General features: G+C 46.0%; 1 protein-coding gene across 3 annotated transcripts in view; it reads right to left on the reverse strand.

Moving 5' to 3' along the window:
- STXBP4 (syntaxin binding protein 4) overlaps positions 1–24,838 on the reverse strand; it is a 153,395-nt gene that overhangs the window by 78,084 nt on the left and 50,473 nt on the right. For all 3 annotated transcript variants that reach the window (XM_081181377.1, XM_081181376.1, XM_081181378.1), the window contains 5 exons: positions 21,501–21,566; positions 17,273–17,449; positions 5,262–5,378; positions 3,699–3,748; positions 178–311 (listed from right to left, as the gene is read on the reverse strand). In XM_081181377.1, the coding sequence (XP_081037503.1) occupies positions 178–311; positions 3,699–3,748; positions 5,262–5,378; positions 17,273–17,449; positions 21,501–21,566 (544 nt within the window). The remainder of the gene's footprint in view (positions 1–177; positions 312–3,698; positions 3,749–5,261; positions 5,379–17,272; positions 17,450–21,500; positions 21,567–24,838) is intronic.

Raw genomic sequence — 24,838 nt, forward strand, 5'->3', positions numbered from 1 at the left:
TGCTATATTTATTTTCACACTTTGAACATCTCACTGATTGCTATTTTCTTTTCCTTTTGACAAACCGCACACTGGATGCATGGCACAACCCACAATTAGCCAAACATTTTTCGAGAGAGAGAGAGAGAGAGAGAGAGAGAGAGAGAGAGAAATGGGGGGAAAACATTTAAGACTCACACTCTGCTTCTAGAATGGCACGGACAGATTTAGTAAGTTCCTTAGCTTCTGCTGCAAGAGATGCTGGCAGAGTGCGTCCATTCCGTCCCAGGCGTGCGATGAGTGTTTTAGAGGAGAATGTGGCTTTGCTGTCACTGAAGGAGACACACACAAAATGGCCATGTTATAGTTGCAACACTGCAGCATTCTTGCACATGGCATTGAATGAATATTCATTTTCAGCTATAACTATGCTGCACCGGAAGTCAAGAGAGTGAGTTAGAAGAATGCACTGTTCTGAGCCTTCAACATAGCTTTTTATTTTTAACTAGGAAAGTGCTAATGGTGTGTGTGTGTGTGTGTGTGTGTGTGTGAAGGCGAAACCACCCAGTATGAGTACTGAAGGGCAGGCTTTACATCACTGCATCACTGTCATCAAGCACAGTGCTTTACTATTTTCCATGTGTCAGTGAATGGCAGCAATTACCGTATTTTTTGCTCTATAAGACTCACCTTTTCTCTCCTAAAAAGTAAGGGGAAACGTGTGTGCGTCTTATGGAGCAAATGCAGGCTACGCAGCTATCCCAGAAGCCAGAACAGCAAAAGGGATTGCTGCTTTCACTGCACAGCGATCCCTCTTGCTGTTCTGGCTTCTGAGATTCAGAATATTTTTTTTCTTGTTTTTCTCCTCCAAAAACTAGGTGCGTCTTGTGGTCTGGTGCGTATTATAGAGCGAAAAATACGGTATATGGAAGTACGCTCCCAGTACGCTTCTGAGCACAATTCAAAGTGTTGGCCCAGAATACCTGAAGGAGAGTCTCCACCCCAGTGGTTCAGCCCAGACACTGAGGTCCACCTCCAAGGGCCTTCTGGCGGTTTCCTCACTGCGAGAAGTGAAGTTACAGGCATAGGGCCTTCTCGGTAGTGGTGCCCTCCCTGTGGAACGCCCTCCCATCAGTCGTCAAGGAGATAAAGAACGACACAACTTTTAGAAGATATCTGAAGGCAGCCCTGTATTGGGAAGTTTTTAATGTTTGACATTTCATTATGTTTCTATATGTGATGGAAGCCACACAGAATGTGATGGAACCCAGGCAGATCATTGGGATATAATAACAATAGCAATAATAAAGAAATCAAAGAGACATTGATTCCTTCCATCGGACTGCACAAATACATTCTGGTCCTTTGGAATGGGCTCCTAGAAGCACTCACTCTTGGCTGAATCCCTTCCAACTGGCATTTGGAGTTGTAATGAGTTTCTATGGCCATTCAGTATTTGGTGGCCATTCTTTTGGGTATGTCCTGAACACAAACAGGGAGGGCAGCTAAATCCAATGAACCCTGGCTATTTAGAACCTTCTGGTTGGTGTTTTTTTTTGGGGGGGGGAGAGGGGGAGAAAAAGGGCCACAGCCCGGTGGCATGAACATGCTTTGCATCCCAAGGGCCACAGGTCCATTCATTGCAAATTTATTCATTTATGTTATTCCACGATTCAGATGTCTGCTCCAAAAGCGGCTTGCATCAATTTAAAGCGTGAGAAAGGAGGGGAGGTGGGGGCATCCTGCAATCTGACTTTACAAAGACTCACATGAGTTGGGAAGTTGTGAGAGACCCTAGTGGTGCAGGATGTCCTTCAACTTCCCTGGAAGACTTGCCCCCACAACCATCTTTGGACACCCCTCATTTCCTTGAAGTCTCAACATGGAAAGAACCCATGATGCCAGCGCCCCTCCAGCCTGAAGAGGTCATATTGCCTTCCTTCGGACTCCAGCTCAGAGCTCATAGCAAAACCTGGCTGCCACCATACCACCGCTCCTAAAAGTGGCAGGGCTCCTTTAACAGTAGAGGGTCCACTCATCAAGAGTGGGCCTAGCTGCTAAGAGGAAGCTGCTGTCCTGCTTAAGCCTCAGGCTGGTTTGATTGGTTTTTTGAGCGGCAGTCAAGCAACTAGCCAAAGCAACATTGGGAGCTCTCCAGGGTGCTACCTGCCCTGCTGATCTTTTGGGCATGGACTTCTGCTTTGCCTCACCTTCCTTTGACATGGTCTCAATTCTGCTAGGCTTGACTTACTGAAGAAATGAACCTATGCTGCCAATTCTCGCAGTAGACCAGTATAAACTAAACAGCACATAAGCGGCACACAAAACACTACCAAAGCATTCTGCGTTCTAAATCTTATATTAATAATCAAAAAATTGAGAGAGCTATGTACAAGATCTAGTAAATGAATAAATGCTTACGTCAAGAAAGAACTTAGCATATAGAATCATAGAATCATAGAGTTGGAAGAGACCACAAGGGCCATCGAGTCCAACCCCCTGCCAAGCAGGAAACACCATCAGAGCACTCCTGACATATGGTTGTCAATAGAGTCATAGAATCATAGAGTTGGAAGAGACCACAAGGAGTTGGAAGAGACCACAAGGTTGAATGTTTATAAATATATCAAAACCGTGAGAGAGATTTTACTGAAGAAGCCCGAGACTCTTCATGGGCGAAACAGGTGACAAACGCCAGCACCCTGTCTAACTCTTGTGCGTAACATCACCGACACTTCGTTTGATCAAACTTACCTTTGTTGATATCTACAGGAGCCTGGCTAAAGGAACTTTGAAGACTGAATCTTCCTTTTGGACACAATTTGAATGAGTTTTCTGTTTGTGGCTTCTGTAGTATATCTTGTACATAGCTCTCTCAACTTTTGGATCATTAATATAAGATTTAGAACGTAGAATGGTTTGGTAGCGTTTTGTGTGCCGCTTATGTGCTGCTTACTTTATACTGGTCTAGGCTTGACCCCCAAAACTGGGGGTATTGACTTGGGGTTCCTGTCATCTATGCTTAGCAGCTCCCCACTCCATTTGTCCACTGGCTGGAGCACTGCCTGGAATGGAACAAAGAACTGGACTAGATTGCCTGCAAGCATTCCTCCATCTCTTAGGTTTCTATTAATACGTGGTGAGTGGTCATTAATGGGTTTTTTAAACCCCAAACTGGTGGCTTTATTTGTAATTCCAACGTTCCTGAAAAGGAACAGGTGTTAGCTCAGGCACCCCAACCTGCGGCCCTCCAGATGTTTTGGGACTACAACTCCCATGATCCCTAGCTAACAGGACCAGTGGTCAGGGATGATGGGAATTGTAGTCTAAAACATCTGGAGGCCCGAAGGTTGGGGACGCCTGTGTTAGCTGGACTCAAAACTGAGAACTGGGGTCAAGCACCCCCTCTACTACAGCCTCAGTTGTGCGGCTGTAGGCAAGTCACTGTTTCCCAGCCTCATTTTACTCTGGGTTTTAAAAAAAAGCATGACTAATTGTCCTGCCACACAGGACATTCTTAGTATTAACACAATAAAGATGATAAAAGTCCTGCAAACTGAAAGCGCTACAAGAGGTGACTAGCAGAAATAGTAATTGTAAGATTCAGGAAGTGTTTCAGTATGTATGTATTTATATTTATTTATAAATATTTATTACGTACTTAGGATAATTTCACTAAACAAGCTGCAGTGGCACATACTAATCTTAGGTTTTCTCACCTTAAATTGGTCAGTGAAGTAGAGGTATCCAACAGCACTTCCGGCAAAACCTGTGTGGCAGATAGTCAAGAAATACGGTTTCAGAAAGTTTGCTGCAGCATCATCTTTTTCTCTGCTTAATAGGTTGCTAAACGTGAAACACTGAGACTTGTGTACCTTGCACTTAAGATGACCTTTGCCCTATTGGCTGAAATTCACATCTGACTCGAATTGGTAGCAAAGTTGTTGTTCATCCTAATGGTTGCTGGATTTTCAAGTTGCTTTCTTGAAGATAGGTAGCCTAATCCTACAAGGGCCTGGAAGAGTTGTTGCTGCATCAACACAAGCTAGGCGGCATTCAGCTTCTAGCTGACAATCTCTGCCCACATCACATTATACTTGTGGCTTGAATCTAAAGCAGTGGCGAGCAGATTTCTGGCTTGTTGGATCTACCGTATTTTTCGCTCTATAGGACGCACCTTGTTTTAGAGGGGGAGAACAAGAAGAAAAAAATTCTCCCCCTCTCTGCTCAGCGCCCCTTCAGCGAAGCGGCAGGAGAAACAGAGCCCCTTCCATTTCTCCTCCTACTTCGCTGAAGGGGTGCTGCGCAGCTCTCCCTCTCTCCTGAAGCCAGGAGAGTCTTGCTCTCCCGGCTTCAGCAAAAGGAACCCGAAGCCTTCAGAGCGCAGCGCGAGTTCCCGCTGCGCTCCAAAGGCTTCAGGCGGCTATCCCTGAAGCCTGGAGAGCGAGAGGGGTCGGTGCGCACTGACCCCTCTCACTCTCCAGGCTTCAGCGAAAGCAACGCGTAGCCTCCGGAGCATGGAGGGAGTGCTCCCTCTGTGCTTCGGAGGCTTTGCATTGCTATCGCTGAAGCCAAGGAGCCTGCATTCGCTCCATAGGACGCACACACATTTCCCCTTAATTTTTGGAGGGGGAAAAGTGCGTCCTATAGAGCGAAAAATACAGTACTTTTATTTTCTTTATTGCTAGAAACCCAAGGGCTTCATGTCAGAGTCAGGTGCAAAAGGCATATAATTCAATAATTTTGCTCCTCGGTGCACATCCTTCAGCTGGCATTCAGTATCAGAGCTGGACTGAGCGCCATCTCACACAAGAGTCCACTCATTGTATTTATTTGTTTCAACAGCCAAATTCGGCTGGGGAAAAGTCATTTGGTTCCTTTTGTTAAATAGCTGGGAGATGGAGCCACTGAAAGCGACCCAGAGATCTACTAGTAGATTTTGCTTTGAAATCTTTAATGTAATTAAGTAACTTTTAAACACACCACACTACCTATGTTTATGTTCTGGCTGTCCTTCAGTAAAGCCCTCCTTTGCTCACCACAAAATTTCTGGCTACAGATTTACTGCTTCTAAAGAGGGCCTGCCGCAGCAGTTTGTTTTAAATCTGGACTTTGCAAACCACAGATGATGAATTCATTCTTGACTTTTATTGTGTTTGGCTCCAACTGTCAGGTCTGAGGTACGAAAAAAAAACAACCAACCGCACACCCAACAAAAAATGAATATAAATCAGCACGCCTTGCTCCTTTCAGGAGAAGGAAGTTGCCAAAAGCGCCTTTACCTCAACAAACTGCAGCAGCTTTTCAGTTGCCACCTCAAACATCTTCTTGGCAGTTTCGGATTTTCTCAGCTGGCAATCGAGTACTGTAATCCTCTTCCTTAAATCTTGGATGCTGTCCTGAGGAACAAGAAATTCAGGTAGGCCACCAAACCAGACGCACAGGAAGCAAGGTGTCGAGGAAAGGCCAGGAAAACTTTACACTAAGTCGGTGCCCAAGAGATGTTTTGGACTATACCGTATTTTTCGCCCTATAGGACGCACTTTCCCCCCTCCAAAAATGAAGGGGAAATGTGTGTGCGTCCTATGGGGCGAATGCAGGCTTTCGCTGAAGCCTGGAGAGCGAGAGGGATCGGTGCGCACCGACCCCTCTTGTTCTCCAGGCTTCAGGAGAGCCCCGTCGCCAGCCCCGCAAACTCGGGGGACAGCGGGAGGTGCAGCGCGCCTTTCCCGCTGTCCCCCGACTTGGCTAGAAGGCTGGCGGGGGGAGAAGCCTGCTCCTCCCCGTCGCCAGCCCCGCAAACTGGGGGGACAGCAGGAGGCGCAGTGCGCCTTTCCCACTGTCCCCCGACTTGGCTAGAAGGCTGGCGGGGGGGAGAAGCCTGCTCTTCCCCGTCGCCAACCCCGCAAACTTGGGGGACAGCGGGAGGTGCAGCGCGCCTTTCCCACTGTCCCCCGACTTGGTTAGAAGGCTGGCAGAGGGCTTTCCCCCCCTCCAGCCCCACAAGCTCCCAGAGCGATGCCAAAGCTGCACGCAGCTTCGGCATTGCTCTGGGTCCTGTTCTGGGGGCTGGCATGGGGGAAGCCCGAGCTTCCCCTGCCCCAGCCCCGCGCCTGGGGAGGGAATTAATTTTTTTTTACTTTATTTCCCCCCCAAAAAAAAAATCTAGGTGCGTCCTATGGGCCGGTGCGTCCTATAGGGCGAAAAATACGGTAATCCCCAGCTAGCATAGTTCGAAGCATGTTATAGTTCTAAACATCTGGAGAGAACCAGTTTGGCAAAGTCTACTCTACAAGAATGAGTAGATGGGGGACTCCTTGTATCAAGATCTGGTCCAAATCGCAGGTACAGTACAAAGGGTGCATGTGTTTTTAGGTTTGTGAGGGGACAAATGGGCTTGAAGTCTTTCAGGCCACTGGAAGAGAACATCAAAAGAGTAAATCACAATGTAATAATAAAGGAATGCTGAATGGTTTGGGTTGCGGACCTAGCATATAGAATAAGAGAACAAGAAGAACATATGTTTAAAGAAGATTGGAAAATGCTTATTGATTATATTGGGGGGGGGGGGAATTGTGTACACATGGAAACCCTGGCAGCATTAAGCTAAATTCAACAGTGTGAACAAGTTTTGGTGGATGAAATAATGGAATACCGAATAGTTTAGTTTATGTAAAATACGCAGGGATTTATGATTTGAAAAACGGACCATGGAAAGAGAAGAAGGGAAGCCATGGATATTTTAAGGTTGTTTAAACCAATATTTTGAATTGTAAAACAGAAAATCTAATGAAAATTATACACAATAAATAAATAAATAAATAATCTGAAGTGGAAAAAAGAGAGTAAATCACGTGCCCTTAATGAGACCCAATTATTATCTCACAACTAACAAAATGCCTAAGACAGGCGGAAGGGAGAGGAAAAGGGATCTGCATAGGACGGGGATGCCAGAGGTCATACTCTCTGTCAGGCATCCCCTAACTTGGCCCTCCAGCTGCTTTGGGACTACAATTCCCATCATCCCTGACCGCTGGTCCTGTTAGTTAGGGATGATGGGAGTCGTAGTCCCAAAGCATCTGGAGGGCTGAGTTTGGAGATCCCTGCCTGTGGTTTGTCCACAAAGCCCTTTCCGCCCCTGCAGCGGAGAGGGTGTTGCGGGCAGGATCCTCCTCCCACATCCGCGGGGGCTTCCCTTGCCCCCGCGAGACTTGGGGGAATCCCCGGGCGTGTCTGCCACCCATCCCGCCAATCGGCGGGCGGGGGAGGCGTGGCCCGGGCTATTTAGGGCCAGGCACGCCCGGGGACCGCCCTCTTTTTCCCCTTGCCCAGCTGTTGAGCGGTTTAAGAATTACAGCATGTGTACAGCTACTCATTGACAGGCATGCCAGCCCTACCATGAGGCAGACTGAGCTGCTTGCCTCAGGTGGAGGATGCTGGGAGAAGGAGAGGTGTTGTTGGAGAGGTGCTGGGAGGACACAGCTGTGTGCGTGCAACTTAAGCTAGCCTGCTGGTGTCGGGTGCAATAGTGGCTGCTTTCCCCTTACTATTGTACTGGTGCCGGTCCCACCTAATCCTTCAAGCAGCAAAATGTCCATGACTGGCCCCTGGATGCAGTTCATTGCGTTTATAAGATGCAGAAAGAGGAAAGTGGGATGTAACCGGGGATGCTATTGTCATGGGTATGCGCCTAAACTTGCTCATTGTCCCTGGGGACCACAGGGAAAAGAAGGCTTTGCTTTCCCACCCCAAATCATAATGTCCGTTACAGTGGTACCTTGATTTAAGAATTGCTCGGTCCCTGCTCCTGCCCACCTAGCAGTTCTAAAGCACGTCAAAGTGCAAGTAGATAAATAGGTACCACTCTGGCGGGAAGGTAAACGGCGTTTCCGTGCGCTGCTCTGGTTCACCAGAAGCGGCTTAGTCATGCTGGCCACATGAGCTGGAAGCTGTACGCCAGCTCCCTCAGCCAGTAAAGCAAGATGAGCACCACAACCCCAGAGTCCTCCGCGACTGGACCTAACGGTCAGGGGTCCCTTTACCTTTACCTAGTTTATGAACAACTTGGATTAAGAACACTGCAAACCCGGAAGTAGGTGTTTTGCCTTGAAAGCAGAACATCTTCCCCGCTTTTATGGGAAAGAGCGTCTTGGTTTAATAACACTTTGGTTTAAGAACAGACTTCTGGAATGGATTAAGTTCGTGAACCAAGGTACCACTATATACTTTTTATTTGCCTTGCAAAACATGAGGAACCGAAGGAAACTGCCTCTGAGATATAGGTCTCTTAAAAATTAACCAAGTTCAGGTCTGTAACACGGTAAGTGAACATAGGAAAAAGTGTATTTCTCTTCCCATTAAACCAAATACACGTTTATTTAAAAATAATCTTTTTAAACATTGTTTATCCTCCGGGGGGCGGGGGGGATGAATGGGAAACACAGCCTAGCAGGCATCGCAGAACTACAACTCCCATCAACCCCAGCCAGCATGGTCAATAGCCAGGGATTATGGGAGTTGGAGTGCAATGACCTATGAACCAGTTAGTCACCCTGATGTAGTCCATATTGCAAACGTTATAAATTTCCACACCTTTGGCTGCAGCTGGTGGGGAAAAGGAAAAGGCAGATAATGGCACATTAAGGATGTGAAGAAATGGATATCACGATACTGCTTTGGTGGCATGCAGCAGTAACGTGTGTCGTTTCTCCCTGAAATTATGTATTACATGACAATACAGCAGCTGCATTTCCACTTTATATAATTTCCACTTCTTCCTCTTAAAAAAAATAAAAAGCCACAGGGCACACAACAAAGGGATGTAAGAAATCATGGTTTGATGGATGTAATAATGGAGGTGCAGTTTTCTGCTCCTCTGAACAGAAGCAGAAAGATATATATATTTTACAAATAAATTTTACCTTTATTCCACGCATTATGTCAAATCTTTTATCAATGAAGCCACACACAGGGAAATTACTGTGACCTCAGAGAAAGTCAGCACAATGCAGGGGGTGATTAAAGGTGACTCATTCTCCCCAAACCTGTGCTATTTTAGCCAGAGACTCTTTGCAGATGTGGAGTGAATATTTCCGAATTAATATTGATCGCCTCCATCTTGCCTTCTGCACCCAGTGTGTCAGAGGTGCATACGCTATACAGCAAGACAGGCTAGTTCACAAATCAGATACCCCCTGTGAAACCTTCTCAGGAGAAAGTAAGACGATTCTTGGGCACATATGGCAGCGCTAGTTTGTGTGAACACAGCATCTAGGAGCCCTTTCCCTCTCTTCCCACCCTTCAGCCCCACCTTTGAAGGTGACTTGGAAACTTCCAACTCATCCAGAATGCGGGAGCTAGGCTGGTGACTAGTAGCAGCCACTGGGACCATATAACACTGGTCCTAAAAAACCCTGAAGGACCAGGTATGCAACCTGGCAGTCAATTTGGACTCACAGCTGTCCATGGAGATGTAGGTCAATTCTGTGTCCAGGGCAGCTGTCTACCAGCTCTATCTGGTACGCAAGCTGAGACCCTATGTGCCTGCAGACTGTCTCACCAGAGTGGTGCATGCTCTAGTTATCTCCTGCTTGGACTACTGCAATGTGCTCTACGTGGGGCTACCTTTGAAGGTCACCCAGAAACTACAACTAATCCAGAATGCGGCAGCTAGACTGGTGACTGGGAGTGGCCACTGGGACCATGTAACACAGGTCCTGAAAGACCTACACTGGCTCCCAGTATGTTTCTGAGCACAATACAAAGTGTTGCTGTTGACCTTTAAAGCCCTAAATGGCCTCAGCTCAGTATACCTGAAGGAGAGTCTCCACTTTCATTGTCCAGCCTGGACACTGAGCTCCAGCTCCAAGGGCCTTCTACAGGGAACCAGGCAGGGGGCCTTCTCAGTAGTGGCACCCACCCTGTGGAACACCTTCCCATCAGATGTCAAGGAGATAAAGAACTACACACCTTTTAGAAGACATCTGAAGGCAGTCCTATTCAGAGAAGTTTTTAATGGTTGTTTTATTATGTTTTAAATATTTTCTTGGGAGCTGCCTAGAGTGGCTGGGGCAACCCAGTCAAATGGGGAGCATATAAATAATAATGTTGTTTTTGTTCATTTAAACAGGGCTCCTCAGAATTACAAATAAATGAACTGCCTCGCCACTGTAATGGACAGAGTTTGCTTTTCCTTGTACTGGTCCATGACATTCACTAACTTCTAAAGATAGGGCCTCAGCTGAGAGTGGAGATATAACCTGTCCCTAGATGCTGTTCCAAGCCACTGGCATTGATTTAGAAGTGGACAGCTCCCGCAGATTTCTGGGGAGGGGGGAGTTAATAAGGCACCCTTAATGATAGGAATTAAAGAACCTTTTAACGAGGGTGAAAGAGGAGAGCGCAAAATATGATCTGAAGCTTAACATCAAAAAACCGAAGATCATGGCCACTGGTCCCATCACCTCCTGGCAAATAGAAGGGGAAGAAATGGAGGCAGTGAGAGATTTTACTTTCTTGGGTTCCATGATTACTGCAGATGGTGACAGCAGTCACGAAATTAAAAGACGCCTGCTTCTTGGGAGAAAAACAATGGCAAACCTAGACAGCATCTTAAAAAGCAGAGACATCACCTTGCCAACAAAGGTGCGTATAGTTAAAGCTATGGTTTTCTCAGTAGTGATGTATGGAAGTGAGAGCTGGACCATAAAGAAGGCTGATCGCCAAAGAATTGATGCTTTTGAATTATGGTGCTGGAGGAGTCCCGTGGACTGCGAGAAGATCAAGCCTATCCATTCTGAAGGAAATCAGCCTTGAGTGCTCACTGGAAGGACAGATCCTGAAGCTGAGACTCCAATACTTTGGCCACCTCATGAGAAGAGAAGACTCCCTGGAAAAGACCCTGATGTTGGGAAAGATGGAGGGCACAAGGAGAAGGGGACGACAGAGGACAAGATGGTTGGATAGTGTTCTCAAAGCTACCAGCATGAGTTTGGCCAAACTGCGGGAGGCAGTGGAAGACAGGAGTGCTTGGCGTGCTCTGGTCCGTGGGGTCACGAAGAGTCGGACATGACTAAACGACTAAACAACAACAACAACAACAAATGATAGCACAAATGGAAATTACAGACGTACGTTGGTTTTCAAACAGCTTAGTTCTGGATCGTTTTGGCTCCCAAAAGCCACAAACTCGGAAGTGACTGTCCCGGTTTGTGAACTATTTTTGGAAGCTGAATGTCAGACAGGGATTCCGATTGGCTGCAGGAGCTTCCTGCAGCCAATAAGAAGCTGCGCTTTGGTTTCCGAACATTTGGGAAGTCGAATGGACTTATGGAACGGATTCTGTTCGACTTCCAAGGTACGACTATATTAACACAATGCAATCCCTGAAGTCAAATGCAAAGGTTTTCAAACTCTGTTCCAATGAGGCAAAGGGTGTTTATTTTGAGGAACGGTGAATTTCAAAACTGAGGGACTGGAGAAGACAGGATGCAACCCTCCACTCTGGTCATCAAGATGCAGATACAGAAAAGTGTGATCAATGGATTAGCATGCTCTGAGGGTGTGCAATGCAGCCACGTTGCCAAGCTGGTCGGGGGCTCATCAAGACCACTCAGACACCCCAAGTCTTCTGCCTTGAGCTCCACAGTGAATGAAAGTCAGAATTTAAGCGTTTGAAATAATAAATGCATGTGTGTCAAGATGGAATGCATTATCAACCATGGCAACTACTGTATCTCCTATGGTATGGTCCTCTCCTGCACTGCAAATGAAAAATAAAAAAATCCAGTGGAAGCACATCACTTAAACAGAGGTAGACTAGGAGGACACTTTAAAAAGCCCCATTGTTCAATACAAATTACTTCTTCACTGAAAACCAGGAAACATGAATGCACATACAACCTGTAGTTTTCTTTGGCAGATCTATGACTGTTCTCAACATCATGAAGTCTGTTTGATTAGAAAGCTTCCTTTCTTCAAAAGGGAAATTCTAAGCTGAATTAGTGGTGTGTTTATAAAACAGGCAATCATCTACTGCTGCTTTTCTTAACATAGGTTATTTCTCTCTGCCCTTTGTCTTAACATGCCCATTACCTTAAGGAGAGAGAAAAAGTGGTATTAATTTAATGCAAACTCACGGTTGCTTCAATTAAAAGGAGGGTCAGTTTGAAAGTTATACTTTTATGGAGATAACACAGAGAGGCGTCTTCTGTACCTTGTACTGCTGTGGTCACTGGCACCTAAGCTTTTCAGGAACTGGTTGGGTTAAGACCTTAGAAAATCCAAATGAAAGGACTTTATAACAATGTCTTGAGCTTATACCAGCTAGCATCCTTCTGCATCATCTGGCGGGTCCAGATGCAAAAGTGAGTGGATTGAAGGATGCAGCTCTTACTTTCTACAGAGGTGTGGAATCGTAAGTGTGGAAGATCCTCCTACTAGAAAAACAATTTCCCCTTTCCTTACTGGTGAAATCATGGCAAACCTTTCATTAAGGTAAAGGTAAAGGTAAAGGGACCCCTGACCTTTAGGTCCAGTCGACTCTGGGCCGACTCTGGGGTTGCGACGCTCATCTCGCTTTATTGGCCGAGGGAGCTGGCGTACAGCTTCCGGGTCATGTGGCCAGCATGACTAAGCCGCTTCTGGCGAACCAGAGCAGCGCATGGAAATGCCGTTTAGCTTCCTGCCGGAGTGGTACCTATTTATCTACTTGCACTTTGACGTGCTTTCAGACTGCTAGGTTGGCAGGAGCAGGGACCGAGCAACGGGAGCTCACCCCATCGCAGGGATTCGAACCGTCAACCTTCTGATCGGCAAGTCCTAGACTCTGTGGTTTAACCCACAGCGCCACCCGCGTCCCTAAACCTTTCATTAGACCTTGATTAAAAATTGACACAGCTACCCAGAGAGAGGTTTAAAACTGCCTTGGTGTGAATTCAAACTCTGGGCTAAGAGATGGCCAGCGGTGGAGGAAGCCGCTCAGGCGCCTGGGGCGGCGTGCCCAGGGGCAGCGTGCACCATGGGGCCTCCAGAGTCTGCCCGCCTCCCCCCACTCAGCCACCCTACAGCTTGGGGGGAGGCAGCGGGCGGACCGTTTTGGCAGCGCGGAGCCTGCGCACACACCTACCACCGCGTCTCTCCCAAGAGAGGCGCATGGCTCGGGCGTGCTGCAGGCCCCGCAGTGAGTGGTGCCCGGCATTTTGTCACCCCCCTCAGTGGTGACACCCAGGGTGAACCACACCCACAGTACCCCCCTTCCTCTGCCCCTGGAGATGGCGACCCATGTACTAAAAAGAGGCAGATTTGCAAAACACAAGAGCCATTCAGATTTGCTCTTTTGAAACTAGATTTGGGCTAGCTGTTCATTCAGATCTGACTTCAGTTTTTTTGGTTGGTTAGAGCAAAAAGCAACTTTTCTAAATAAGCACTGTGGCGATCACACAGGGTCCCCGGACGTTTGACGGTCTATTGATCCCTGTGCCACCACTGTGATTGCCTCTTCGCTGCCACTAACCCGTTTCTCACGGGTACACATGGAGTCCAGACAGTTGTTAACATTAACAAATAATCAAGTTTATTTTTATAAACATGAACAAGTTTAAGGTTTCAGTTAATTTTTCTTGTCAGTTTCTTAATCTTAGTTACTTTACTGACCTATTCGTTCCTAACAACTCCAAACTGCTTATCCCAACTAACTATCTGACTCCACCTAACAGTTCCTCTCACTCTCTCACAACACAACTCGACTAATCCACCCTCTTCCTTCTCCAACTCCCAACTCTCAACTGACTTCCACACAACTCCACTCTCAATTCTAACTCCTCCCCTTGAGTTCTCACTGGCCAATCACTTCACACTCATTTAACCCTTTCCTTATAACCCACCTAGGAGGCAAACGCCACAAACACCTTTACTAGGCAGGAAGACCTGAGTCTCAAAGAGCCCAAATCATCACTGACAGCCCAAACATGCACTGAGCTGGCCTTGTAACTGAACAGAAATTAGATTCCCTTTTCTGTGGCCAGGTCAGTTTTTCAACAAGTGGCTCCCTTCAGTACTCTGCATGCCGAAAACAAATAAGTCCGTGAATCAAAGAGGAAGTCAAGGTAATCATGTTGCGTGGGCAGTTTGTGAAGAGGATGGGGCTCACTAAATAATCTGGCCCAGCTGTGGGTTGTATCGGTCTGGATAACAAAAAAAGTCAATTTGATGGGCGTCTTTAAAAAAAGTAAAATGGGTATTATATCATTTCTGGGAAATGCTCATCTCGAGCTTTGGTAAACGATCTGGAGAAAAGTATCTTCCAGCTGAGATATAGTTGTCAAACCAGAGTTTTATGTAATGAGATGCCTTGATACATCTCATGGACACTGAATTCTGCTGTTGTCTTTTTCTCCTGCAGAGGATTGTGGTGAATGTTGGGAATAATTCATTTGCCTCCATCGTAAGCTAAATATTGCATAGGACCATAAACCTTGTAAATATCAGCCGAGTGCTGGGAAACAAAACCAGCACTTCAGCTCCACCCAATCCCAGTTTAAAACGGGCATTAAAAAAACAACTTGAAAATTTTGCAGAGAGCAAAAGGCTTGATTCCTGGACTGTTTACCATAAAGAATAAACAGATCGACATGCTCTGCTAAGTCATATGCATCCATGTAACAAGTCGTGCTTAGGAACTTGCTCGTGTGCATGGAAATGCAGCTTTTGACATGCCACACAATGAGTAAGGTGTATTTCGGGTCAGCCTGCAAAAGGCATGACTGGTTCTGCCTTGTCTCCGAGAAGACTGCATTTCGTGCATTGGTACGTGCATAGTTATCCCGTGATGGCTATAGCATTTAGTGCAAGGTATGAGGACATGCCTGTTGTCTTTGTCCATGGAATTTTCTTGGCAGGGATACTGGAGTGGCTTGCCGGTTCCTACTCCAGGTGGATCACGTTTGGTCAAAACTCTCCACTATGACCTGTCCGTCTTGGGTGCCCTGCTTGGCATAGTTCATAGCTTCTCTGAGTTATTCAAGCCCCTTCGCCACGGCAAGGCAGTGATCCATGAAGGGGCCAGTAGTTATGTATGGAAGTGAGAGCTGGACCATAAAGAAGGCTGATCGCCAAAGAATTGATGCTTTTGAATTATGGTGCTGGAGGAGACTCTTGAGAGTCCCATGGACTGCAAGAAGATAAAACCTATCCATTCTTAAGGAAATCAGCCCTGAGTGCTCACTGGAAGGGCAGATCCTGAAGCTGAGGCTCCAATACTTTGGCTACCTCATGAGAAGAGAAGACTCCCTGGAAAAGACCCTGATGTTGGGAAAGATGGAGGGCACAAGGATAAGGGGATGGCAGAGGACGATATGGTTGGACAGTGTTCTCAAAGCTACCAGCATGAATCTGACCAAACTGCGGGAGGCAGTGCTCTGGTCCATAGGGTCACGAAGAGTCGAACACGACTAAACAACAACAACAACATGAGGACATGTGTCCTTCCAGATATTGCTGAACTCCCATTAGCTCAAGCAACCCTGGTCAGGGCATCGGTCCAGGAACATCAGGAGAGCCACAGATTCATCATCTAGTGGGTATTTACATGGGTGAACACGCCAGAACTTCTGCATCATCTCAATTGTGGCATTTCCTAGCGGAGTCTGTTCTGGCCATAGCAGAGGGCCTGTGACCTTGGTTCTTTATTCAGAATGATTTACTGCAAGGGAAAGCGGGCATATTTGTGGTACCTGCTCACGCTTTGAAAGCTGGCAGCTAAAGGCTACTGGGTTCAAAATACAGGACATACAAGGTATCCGTATCTTTCAGAGTTATATAAATGGGAATTGATAGTTATGTGTCTTCCAGCTATGTGCGGGTCTTTCAGGATATGGAAAGACCACTGGATACAGCAAATCTATTATTATGAACCTGCACCCAGCGGCGTAGCGTGAGTTGTCAGCACCCGGGGCAAGGCAAGTAATTTGCGCCCCCCCTAACCCCTAACCTGCCGATCTGAGGCGAGTTGCCGCTGGCGCTGCCGCCCAAATGACGCCGCTTGCCCGGAGGAGTAGGGGGGCAGAGAGGCGAGGAAAATGCAACATGGCCCAGCAGCTGCTGCAGCAGCGGCGGAGGCGGGGCTGTGAGGAGGGGCTGCCTGGCGCGTCCTCCGCGGCCCTGACGCGCGGGGACCGTGGCGAGCGATGAGAGCCGCTGCCAGCTCATCGGTTCCGCGAGACATGGGGCTCTGCTACAGCCTGCGCCCAAGGCTCTTCGGCGACTCCGGAGGCAGCAAGCGAGTGCCCCCCAGATGTTGCGCCCGGTGCGGCCGGCCCCCCTTGCACCCCCCACGCTACGCCACTGCCTGCACCTACACTAACCTAAATGAAAAGGTGGAAAAGAACGCTGGTTCCATAGAGTAGTTGATGGTGCCTAGAAACTTTAGAGCACAATTCTTGTATATGTCTTACAGAGTTCATTCAGGCTCAGCGGTGCTGCCTTGTATTAACTTGCGCTTCCCTTGCTGGGCTCTGTTGAAAACAGTTTCTCCATGAGAACCAAAAAGTGACCTCTCCAAACAACGAAATGACTATTCTTTTCTTATTTCTGCAGCCAGGATCTCCTGGGTGACACAGACAATTTAGGTAATTTAACACGCATGCGTACTCTGTCAGTTTCCCTCCCCCCCATCCCTTCTGCACGGCCCTGGCAACCCACGCTACACCACTGTTCAGGCTCACTCCATTAAGTGGCTATGGGATTGCAGCCTTGGTTTTCCATGTCTTGGAACACGCTCTTAAACTGAAATATTGTTCTATATTTATTATTCTGTATTTATTTATACCCCACCTTTTCCCCTGACAGAGACTCAAGGTGGCTTACAGATAAAAACGGCTAAGAACATAGAAAAGTAATAATTATAAAACCATTAAACACTGATAGAATAACTTAACTCTTAAACTATAACGCTTTTATGCAACATATTAGTTAATAGGGAAACAAATGTGAAATCCCAGCAAGTTGTGGGCTTCACAATAATTAACCTTGAGCTGCATCATATTGGCCAGCGACCACCCAAGCAAGGTTGTGGCTCAAGTTTTCCCCAACTAAAAAGAGTTCTCCGAAGAAAAGCGAGTTCATAGCTTTCGTTTCGCCCTCCCTCTGCTGCCTCCACAACACAATCTATTGAATAATACAAGACAAACAGTGACCTACTTTAGGAGAACAAAAGGAAGAAAAATGAAAGACGGGATACATGACAACAGCGAGGAAAAACCATGGCAACTCTCCGAGCTGCTCCCGAGGTGCTTACTTTATTTTGACCACAATGATCGCTGAGCTGAGCCCTCAGTTCAGCAATTTCGACCTCAAGCAGGTGGATTACTTCCTCGTAGTCCAATTCCATGCCGCTAGCTTGCTTTTGCGCAGCTTCTGCAAGATGGATTCTGCTACGCAGGCCTCTCGCCTCCTCCACCGATGCCTTGGCTTCCTGTAGGGGGGAAACCCCCAAATATTAAAAAAAAACACCACCAACTTTATGGGGTGGGGAGAATGAAGCAAAACTGTTTCTGAAGATGCAATTAAAAACAAATCTCTACTGAGAGCCAGTGTGGTGGTTAAGAGCGGTATACTCGTAATCGGGAGAACCGGGTTCACGTCTCCGCTCTTCCACATGCAGCTGCTGGGTGACCTTGGGACAGTCACACTTCTTTGAAGTCTCTCAGCCCCACTCAGCTCACAGAGTGTTTGTTGTGGGGGAGGAAGGGAAAGGAAAATGTTAGCCGCTTTGAGACTCCTTTCGGTAGTGATAAAGCGGGATATCAAATCCAAACTCCTCTTCTTCTCTAATAAATAGAAGGGTTTGGGATTTTTTTAGCCAACATCTCCTGTTATTAGCCTCCGGCTCCCATCAGCCCCAGTTTGCATGGCCAATGGCCATGGACACAGGGAGCTGTAGTTCAGCAGTGTTGGCCACCGATGATCTAATCAGCCTTGAAAAGCAGCTGGCAAGTCCCTTACGCACGGCATATTGCAATGCTGAAAACTGCATTGGCAGAAAGCGTGCCATTGGGCTCACCCTTTGAAAACATGCGTGGGCAGAAACATGAATCAGCCAGATGCTGGCACATCTAGCCATGCTTTTGTTACGCCCTTTGGCTTCAACCTTGCTCCCTGGCCACTTGCCTGGTGAAAAAAAGGGGGGGAAGGCCTGCCTGAGTTTCAGAAACATTCCTGTTTACACCTGGCATGACTGCACAACGCTCCAGGAATTCTCAGCAAGAACCTACAGGCTTGACCCAAAAATATCACAAGCAAGCCCCACTTGTGGTATTTATTAAAAATCAGGAGCAACAGCAACATGCGAATTCGGAACTGAGGATTTTTCAGGATCTTGTTTCAAGGAAAAACCTAAAGTTGGAGTTTTTTTTAAGATCTCATAAACAGAATTGGACTTGTAAAAGGGTAAAAGTGTATTGGGAAATGATCCATAATGGATAAAAAAAATATTTTAAAGTACCTTTCCAAAAAACCCTGAGTCCTTTCTGTTGGGGATAATTCAGAAGGATATTCCCAGGTGTCAAAAAATGTTATTTATGTATGCCCCTACTGCAGCCCATGTTTCGTTAGCCCCAAAATGGAAAATGAGCGAGGTCCCAACCAAACAGGAATGGCAACTTAAGCTGATGGAATATGCACAGCTTGCAGACTTAACACAGAATAAGAGAACAAGAAGCATATATGTTTACAGAAGATTGGAAAATGTTTATTGCATATATGGGAAATAACTGTGCACAGCTGAAAACACTGGCAGCATTAAGATAGCGTCAACAATGTAAATAAGTCTTGATGGTTGTAATAATGGAATATTGAATGGTTTAGTTTTTGTAAAATATGCAGGGATTTATCGTATGTAAAATGAACCACGGAAAGAGAAGAAAGGAAGTCACTGATATCTTAAGGATGTATAAAGGAGTACATTATATTGTAAAACAGAAAAATTAATTAAAAATTATATAGATATAATCAGGAGCAGCAGCAACATATGAATTTGCAACTGAGGATTTTTCAGGATCTTGTTTCAAGGGCAATTTAAAAAAATAATAATATTTTTTTGAAGATCTCATAAAGAGAATAAACCAACAGAGCATTACTGGTGTAGCATGGGAGTATAGATAAAGGTAAAGTTAAAGGGACCCCTGACCATTAGGTCCAGTTGTGGCCGACTCTGGAGTTGCGGCACTCATCTCGCTTTATTGGCCGAGGGAGCTGGCGTACAGCTTCCGGGTCATGTGGCCAGCATGACGAAGCCGCTTCTGGCGAACCAGAGGCAGAGCATGGAAACGCCGTTTACCTTCCCACTGGAGTGGTACCTATTTATCTACTTGCACTTTGACGTGCTTTCGAACTGCTAAGTTGGCAGGAGCAGGGACCGAGCAACGGGAGCTCACCCCGTCGCGGGGATTTGAACCGCCAACCTTCTGATCAGCAAGCCCTAGGCGCTGTGGTTTAACCCACAGCGCCACCCGCGTCCCGGCAGTAGAGATACCATAGCATAATAGGAGGTAAGCAGCACGACAGCTCAGAGTTAAGAAGACATGGATGGTGGGTGTGGGGGAACAGGGTTTCCAGATTCAGAAAAGGAAGACAAAGCTTAGACCTCTCACAGCAGGATGAATGGGAGGGTCTCATGCTACTATTGAAAAGTATAGGGACCCTCCCCTCCCCTGCATTTCGATATCCCAAAGAAAAGCAAGTGGAAAGATGTTGATGCATGGTGAAAAACTTGCAAATTGGAAGAAAGAAGAGGCCTTTCTCCTGGGCATAGTCGGCCAATCGGTGTTAAAGAAGGACAGAACTTTCTTTATGTATGCCACAACAGCAGCAAGAATACTTACTGCAAAGTATTGGAAGACACAAGAATTACCCACTCTGGAAGAATGGCAGATGAAAGTGATGGACTACATGGAATTGGCGGAAATGACTGGCAGAATCCGAGACCAGGGAGAAGAGTCGGTGGAAGAAGATTGGAAGAAATTTAAAGACTATTTACAGAAGTTAAATTAATGAATGTTAGATGATGTTTGAATGAAGTTAAGCGGTTTCTAGCTGTAATGATATAAAAGAATATGGAAAATTGGATTTTTAAATAGGTAAAAATTTAATGTTATAATATATTAAGATCAAAGATTAGGATAATAAGGAGGGAAAGAAATTGTTGAATTAATTAATTGAATTGGAATACAAAAAAGGGAGGTATGAGGAGGTCAGGGAAACAAGGATATGAATGTATAATATGGAAAGGTTGATCTTTTATTTTTATTTTTTTATCTGTGTACTTATTTTGTATTTTTCTTGTATTTTTATTTTTGTTTTTTTATTCTTGTATTTTATTCTTGTATTTTTTGTTTTTATGCAATTCTTTTTTTCTAAAACGAACTCAAACACTGAGATCCTGCTCTGTTCTAGTAACAAGAAGCCGAAAGCACCAGCCTGAAGATGACGAGTGAGACCTCGTCGAAACGTCGCCTAGACACCCCAACTCTTACACGGGAAGATACCCGAAGACACCAAAACCTGCATATATATATATGCAGGTTTTGGTGTCTTCGGGTGTCTTCCCGTGTAAGAGTTGGGGTGTCTAGGCGACGTTTCGACGAGGTCTCACTCGTCATCTTCAGGCTGGTGCTTTCGGCTTCTTGTTATTAGAACAGAGCAGGATCTCCGTGTTTGAGTTCCTATAAATACTGTTGAGGGGGTGTGGTGTATAGCCTCCAACGTTCTGGGCAGAGAGGAAGTTCCCAGGTTATTGTGCCTTTTCTTCTTTTGTTCATTAATTACTTGAGGGATATCTTGAGTGATTTCTTGAGTGATATTCACTCAAGATATCCCTCAAGTAATTAATGAACAAAAGAAGAAAAGGCACAATAACCTGGGAACTTCCTCTCTGCCCAGAACGTTGGAGGCTATACACCACACCCCCTCAACAGTATTTATAGGAACTCAAACACGGAGATCCTGCTCTGTTCTAGTAACAAGAAGCCGAAAGCACCAGCCTGAAGATGACGAGTGAGACCTCGTCGAAACGTCGCCTAGACACCCCAACTCTTACACGGGAAGATACCCGAAGACACCAAAACCTGCATTCCTGTACCCGTGAAAATCTACGAAAGCATATATATATATATATATATATATATATATATATATATATATGTGAAAAACTTGCAAATTGAAATCAAAATATGGTCCCGTCAGGCAGGTTGTGGTTAAAGCTGGAAGTGAAAACGTCGAGGACTGCTGACAAACTGAAACTGGCAAGTCCTGCTCTGGTCAATGAACTGGCCCTGCCAAGTCATTGAGAGGAAATACGAAATTACAGGAACCACAGCTCTATGCAGCAGCTAGGGAAACACTGAACTGAGAACCGCAAGGATGAAAAGTGCTAAATCACGGTTGCCACTGTCACATCGCTGGTGCCCTCCTGGGAAGAAAAAGGAAAATTCCGCAACAACTCTGACTTGGCGGACGGTTTCACTTACTTGTTTGGCAGTTTGCAGCTCTTCGGCCAGCTGTTTTCTCCTATGTTCGGACTCGGCCAACTCTTCCTGTCAATGCAAAAGAGAGAAGCGTTAGTTAAGCAGTAAGAATTCCAAGGCTCTTTGAATTAAGGAAATCCGAATGTCATCATGAGTGTCACTTGTTGCTACAATGAACTCCATAAGCAGCTGCCAGCCAACGATTTGAGTCGAACAGGCATTTCCCTATAGACTTCATTCACAGAGTTCAGTATGGTGTGAAGGCTCATTTTATACAAGAATATCCTCTGTGTTGCCTCTTCTTTCTCAATAAACTGGATGCACCTTTCTCTCTCTCCATTGGTACAGCAGAGACTGTACTTTTTGAGAATACTAAGGAAAAACCATCTTCCGCAGAAACTGCTGCTTGCCTTCTATCACTGTGCCATTGAGAGCGTGCTCACTTATGGCTTATGTGTATGGTACGGAAGCTGTACTACCCAGGACAGGATGGGGTTGTGCAGGGTTGTTAAGGCAGCAGAGAGCATTGTTGGCTGCCCACTCTCCACCTTAGAGCAGATTTATGCCACAAGGTGCCATAGGAAGGCACTGGACATAGTAAAAGATCCACCGCATCCTGGTCACTGTCTCTTCGAGCTCTTGCCGTCGGGACGGAGATACAGGACGATGAAGACAAGAACGAGCCGTCTTAAGAACAGCTTCTTCTCCAGAGCGATCTCGGCCCTGAATGGGAAGCCCGGACTTTGAAAGTCATCTAATCTCCCTTGCTGTATTATACTGTATTGTTTAATTAGTGTTTTTATGGAGCAGTCAAGTAATTTCGTTGTCCCCGAAGGGGGCAATGACAATAAAGATATTATTATTATTATTATTATTATTATTATTATTATTATTATTATTATTATTATTATTATTATTATTTAAGTGATCTTGTAGGATCTCACAGAGTCCCTTGGCAATGTCTCTTTAAAACATTTCCTTATCTTAGCCACTCTTAACACCTTTTTTGCCATTATTTCTGACTGTGCGATTTGGTTGAGATTCGAAGAATGTACAGAACACTCCCCCCCAAAAAATTGTATACTGGCAGATTTTGTAGCCGCCCCTCCCCAAAACAGCTATCTATTTAACCCTATTACGTTTTAACCCAAAACTGCTCAAGAGTTTTACTTTTAAGGAAAAGCAGCATTTCTCTCTATATTTCTATCTCATTTGAAGTATCAGAAATAAAGAACTTCTACTGGTCTGTCTCTTAAGGGGACCAATGAGGACCTTTTAGAAAACAGATTTGCTCCTTTGTTGTCCCAGACTGCTGACCTCATACTCCTAGAGCATATTTGAGCCAAATCTCTGAAGTTCTTACTGAGTTTTTGCCAGTTTTATTGCAGAGTCAGAACACCCAGGAGGGAGGGCAAGACAATCTCTACCACTGCTTCCAAGATAACAGAGTGGGGGTTATCATTTTGCTGTTTTGATTATTTACTTGTTATTAAAGGTAAAGGGACCCCTGACCATTAGGTCCAGTCATGACCAACTCTGGGGTTGCGGTGCTCATCTCGCTTTATTGGCCGAGAGAGCCGGCGTACAGCTTCCGGGTCATGTGGTCAGCATGACTAAGCCGCTTCTGGCGAACCGGAGCAGCGCACGGAAACGCCGTTTACCTTCCCGCCAGAGCGGTACCTATTTATCTACTTGCACTTTGACGTGCTTTTGAACTGCTAGGTTGGCAGGAGCTGGGACCAAGCAACAGGAGCTCACTCCGTCACGGGGATTCGAACCGCTGACCTTCTGATTGGCAAGTCCTAGGCTCTGTGGTTTAACCCACAGCGCCACCCGCATCCCTACAAAGCACTCTGTGAGGTGAGTGAGGCTGAGAGACTTCAGAGAAGTGTGACTGTCCGAAGGTCACCCAACAGCTGCAGGTGGAGGAGCGGAGATGCGAACCTGGTTCACCAGATTACGAGTCTACCGCTCTTAACCACTACACCACACTGGCTCTCTTACTTGTTATTACCCTGTATTTAATTCTGTGAACTGCCCTGACATCTTTTGATGAAAGGTGGTATATAAAACTAATAAATAAAATACTAATAATAAGAGAGTGGCCTTTCAGAATGAAGGCATTGGCCAAGCTATGCTCTAGAATAATAGAATCAAAGAACTGTAGCACTGGAAAGGACCCTAAGGGTCATCTATAGTCCAACCCCCTGAGATACAGGAATCTCAGCTAAAGCATCCATGACAGATGGCCATCCAACCTCTGCTTAAAAAGCTCCAAGGAAGAAGAGTCCGCAACCTCCTGAGGTAGACCGTTCCACTGCCCAACAGCTCTTACTGTCAGAAGGTTTTTCCTGTATGTTTAGTCAGAATCTCCTTTCTTGTAACTTAAAGAAATTGGTTCAAGTCCGACCCGCAGGAGCAGGAGAAAGCAAGGTTATTCCCTCTTCCGAGTGAGTGACAGTCCTTGAGATATCTGAAGGTGGCTATCGTATCTCATATACAGTATTAAGTCTTATTCGCTAATGTGGTGTTTGCCTCCTAGGATGGGTTATAAGGACAGGGTTAAAATAGGTGTGATGTGATTGGCCAGTGAGAATGCAAGGGGGAATAAAAGTTAGAGTGGGAGGTTTTGAAAGTCAGTTGAGGTTTGGGAGTTGAAGAAGGAAGAGGGAGGTTTAGGCGTGGGTTGGTAGAGTTGTATTGTGAGAGAGTGAGAGGAATTGTTAGGTGGAGTCAGATAGATAGTTGGGAATAATCAGTTTGAAGTTGTTAGGAACTAAGATTAAGAAACTGTCAAGGAAAACTAACTGAAACCATAAGCTTGTTCCTGCATTTAAAAATAAACTTGATTATTTGTTTATGTTAACAACTGACTGGACTCCGTGTGTCCCCGTCAGATACGGGGTGGTGGCAGCGGAAAAAGCAATTGCAGTGGCGGCACAGGGTCAATAGACCATCAAACATCTGGGGGCCCTGTGTGTGATCGCCACAGCTTCCTCAATGGAAGACCGTAAGAGCCTGTTGGATCAGGCCACAGGCATCTAGTGGACCACTGTGAGAACAGGATGCTGCCCTGTAGGAAACTGGCATATATATATATATGTGAACAGGATCCTCCAGCCGGAGGGAACATTCTTTCATATGTGGTGGACTTGTAAAAGGGTAAAAGAGTACAGTGGTGCCCCGCAAGACGAATGCCTCGCAAGACGGAAAACTCGCTAGACGAAAGAGTTTTCCGTTTTGGTGGTGCTTCGCAAAACGAATTTCCTATGGGCTTGCTTCACAAGACGACAATGTCTTGCGAGTTCCTGCTGGTTCCCCCCCCCCTTTTTCTAAGCCGC

This window comes from Podarcis bocagei, assembly GCF_964188305.1.
Source record: "Podarcis bocagei genome assembly, chromosome: 2".
Classification (NCBI taxonomy): domain Eukaryota; kingdom Metazoa; phylum Chordata; class Lepidosauria; order Squamata; family Lacertidae; genus Podarcis; species Podarcis bocagei.